This window comes from Mytilus edulis, chromosome 1 (genome assembly GCF_963676685.1).
Source record: "Mytilus edulis chromosome 1, xbMytEdul2.2, whole genome shotgun sequence".
NCBI classification, from domain to species: domain Eukaryota; kingdom Metazoa; phylum Mollusca; class Bivalvia; order Mytilida; family Mytilidae; genus Mytilus; species Mytilus edulis.
This window is the reverse complement of record NC_092344.1, coordinates 1,472,129-1,475,977: the sequence shown is the minus strand read 5'-3', so window position 1 is coordinate 1,475,977 and position 3,849 is coordinate 1,472,129. Positions and strand designations below refer to the sequence as shown.

The following is a 3,849-nucleotide window of genomic DNA, read 5'->3' as shown; positions in this document are numbered from 1 at the left end:
ATTGATAAAGATCTGTACCTCCAAACAATCTTGCAGGTATATACATCAAACCATTCCAAACTATACGTCATTTGAGAAGACGAAATATTTGTATATTTTAATCTATATACCAATATGGACAGAACACCTGATCAATTGCTTTAACGGTTAATTCATTCTCATGTTACCTATCATTTACTTTGTTAATAAATATGTTCACTTCCTAAATATTTGAGCAAACATTAACCAAAAACTGTAATAGTTCATATACTTATATTCATATTCACTTAAAAAATAAAAAGATAATGAAAAATAATGATTTACGATAAATAATGTTTGACGATTCATGGACACCTTCTTCGACAGGTCTGTTAAAGGACCTTGACTTCTATACATGCATGAACATAAGCGATTGTTTTAACCTTATTTTTACCAAAAGATTTAAAGAAAAAAGAAGATTATTAAAGATGAATAATCCCTTTTGCTTTGATCCTTTTAAGTATATAAAAGCTCTCTGTAAGATTTTCGTTTTCGCGTGATGATAAAGTAGTAAGTTTCCATTCAAGTTATAATGTGTTTGGAATAAACACTATACTGAGATGAGATGTAATTTGTGATAGGTTTTATCCTTATAATCCCAATGTTTTTCTGACATTATTGATTTACTGTGATTAGAGATGAATTTAAATCCGGATTCTAGTAAAGCTGGTATGTATCTTTCTTTAGACGCGATATCTATATTAATGTCCAGATATCGTTTTAACCCGTACATTTCTGCCTCTACGATATTATCGATGACGTCAGAAGGAGACATCTTATGTTCGTCCTGTACACTTATCAGAGCCAATAAAGAGTCAATTTCACTGAGCAAAGCCTCGGTCTGATATTCATGAGCAAGAGGCAGTATGTAATGGACGTTCTCATCTGAAACACATAAATAATTATGACCGGTTAAATTTCTAATAGATAAAGAGTAACAATAACTTTTATTTAAACGATTACAGCCCTGAACCCTGGGGTCATATTTACTTCGAATTGTACTCCTGATGTATGATATTACTAATTTATTTATTGTGTGTCTTGCGTGAAAATGTATAATTATATATGTCATTGCTAATGTATAATTGTTTTTCTCTTGTAGCACTATACGTGTGCATTAGGTTTAATACATTGTCATATCTTGTCTGGTCTTGAAAGAGGGACAAAAGATACCAAAAGGACATTCAAACTCATAGAAAGTCACAATCTCATATACTAGGGATGTCATTGGCTTTCAAAATGTAAGATAACAAAAATACCGAACTTCAAACAAAATTCAGACTTTGTAAAACGTCACCAGTGTCTGAGCAGAAAGTTGTTGAACCAGGGGTATTTCAAAGAACGTCTCGTCATTTATATAAAAAAAAGTTCATGGGAAAGTACCAAGACCTTGTTTATAAATATTCCGTATCAACTACACAAATAATACATGATGGTCTTGATGTATAGATTCTGTGTACTGACGTTGTTTATCATCTTTTAAAACGATGTGTTATATTGTTCTTTCATTTGTCGCTGTTCTATTATGAATATTACTTTTATTGTTTGGTCTGTTTTCTGTGATATCCATTTGACGTGGCTCGGTACTTAGACATCATGCCAATGTGTTTGTATTATCTTTCATTTTTGCTGGAGTGTTTTGTATGTGCGATTTTTTTAGTTTCTTTGGTTCATAAGACGTGACTCTGTACTTGTAAAGATCCCGCCAATGTGTTATTATATGTCATTATGTTATTGTTCTATTGTAAAGTTGAAAATACTTTGAACGACAAAAAAAAAGTTATTTTACTCGCGTAGGGGTATTTACCATATGTGGATTCTTAGAATTTCTAAAGAACTACTGGTCTGTTTCTGAAATTGATTCTACATTCTTTTGATTTTTGACCCTGTATACCACCATTCCCTAGGTGAAATTATAATTGTTTTGAAAAAACAATGAACGGCAAAATAATTTTATATTTTTTCCTATGTGACGTTTACATTTTATGACGTCAAACACGCGAAGCAATGCATGTGGTTTTTAAATTTAATAGATGTTTCTTGTGTTTTTTTGTTAAATAATTGTTTGTTTTGAGATTGTGACACAGTGATAACTGCTGTACCAATATATTGACTATTTTACCTTGTATGTCTGTTTTCTATCACGCATTGGTGTAAATATAATGGAATTTGATGCGACTGTCATACAAATGATTGGTTTAGCGCTATTAAACCTGGTTGAATCCACCATTTTCTACATTTGCAAAAGCCTGTACCAAGTCAGGACTATGACAGTTGTTGTCCATTCGTTTGAAGTGTTGTATCATTTAATTTAGCCATTTGATTAGGGACTTCCGTTTTTGAATTTTGCTTGTAGTTCAGTACTTTTGGGATTTATTTTTTTTATAAACGGAAAGTCTCTCGGCAAATGACAAAATGAAAAGGTCAAACACACTAAAAGAATGAATAACAATTGTCCTGACTTGGTACAGACATTTTCGCATGTAGACAATGGTGAATTTAACCTGGTTTTAAAGCTAACTAAATCGCTGACTTGAAATACCAAACACACCGAACATTATTTCAGAGAGCGATTCCAATAGTGGTACAAATTAGATTTACCTGTGACGTTAGATGAAGGTCCGCGGTGTAAACATTCCATGAAACGCTTAAATGATAGCATATTCTTCCCTGGAAACTCGATTTCACCTGAATGTGTTTCTTTAAAAGGAGAGCTAAGCATTTTCCTGAATACTGGAGAAAATGTCATTAATTCTTCTCTGTATGCACACAGTTTTTCTCCTTCGATAATAAGCGTTACAGTTTGACGTTTAGCCGAAGTTTCTTTTTCATATCCCATTTCTAAAACACTATGAATCTTTTGTCTTGTATCCAAAAGGAGTCAAATAGAATTGATATCCGTATTCCGAAACATGCAAAAAAAAATTTATGTGGTTTTTTTTTTACAAATATATGATTAATCGTAACACGTCCTCTTACACCTATACAAGTCATACAAGGTATAATTATCGTCCCGCAAACCCAAATAGTTATGTAAGAGACTGATAAAGGTCGTTATAGAAGTACATGCTAGTACATAATATCTCTCGGAGGTCAATAATCAGTATCATTTTACATCGAGACTAGTATGTCAAGCTACAAGCATTCTGTATGTCAAGTTAAGTAACCGAGGTCGTTAAAACGAGGTCTGATTAGCCAGTTATCAATCATATTATGCGTACGGTTGCTTAATCAGTGAGTTGATTTTTTTTAAACACTTTTTTTGCACTCATAGTAAAAAGATTAAGAATACACAGGTCGTTCCCTTCGGTTACCCCATTATTGAGAACTATCATTTACCGCGCGAGGTTTAATCGGCTCACTCATGATTGCATTACCAGTGAGTCAAGGATATATTTGTTTAAAAGTCACTTTTTTAACTGAAGGTTTTTAAGATTTTAAGTTGTTTACTTCGGTGCCCAAATTGATAAAAAGTATTTTTAACTGTAATGTGTAAGTCATTACCCTGAGTGCCCAGTCACCTGTCTCTACATTTATTTACCTATATACACTATGTATTAAATAAAGGTATAAAAGTTATAAAATTTCAGAGACACGTCCCAATACATGTGCAGCAACTGTGTTATCCCGGTGTGGTACATAAGTTATCTTTTAACTGCAACCCAGTTTATTTCTGATATTTACAAAGAGAAACACACTAAAATCCTGTTACTATAATATTATATTAAATACTATCCCCACAGCTTATTACTACATACATTTCATAAAAAATCTGGAAAAAATAAACACACAGGCAACCTAAAGTTTAATAAGTTAACAATATACGATCTA

At 32.3% G+C, this 3,849-nt stretch overlaps 1 protein-coding gene across 1 annotated transcript; it reads right to left on the bottom strand.

Moving 5' to 3' along the window:
- Positions 1-235: 235 nt before the first annotated feature.
- Positions 236-3,280, bottom strand: LOC139521343 (BTB and MATH domain-containing protein 38-like). The gene is made up of 2 exons (XM_071314824.1): positions 2,620-3,280; positions 236-903 (listed from the first exon to the last, which is right to left on the bottom strand). The coding sequence occupies exons 1-2, from the start codon at positions 2,855-2,857 to the stop codon at positions 569-571; spliced, it is 573 nt and encodes a 190-aa protein (XP_071170925.1). The 5' UTR covers positions 2,858-3,280; the 3' UTR covers positions 236-568.
- Between the last annotated feature and the right edge of the window lie 569 nt (positions 3,281-3,849).

Coding starts and splice junctions, on each gene's coding strand:
- LOC139521343 (XM_071314824.1), bottom strand. CDS start 2,857: ATGGGATATGAAAAAGAAACTTCGGCTAAACGTCAAACTGTAACGCTT. Junction 904..2,619: donor ACCTTCATCTAACGTCACAG/GTAAATCTAATT, acceptor TATGTGTTTCAG/ATGAGAACGTCCATTACATA.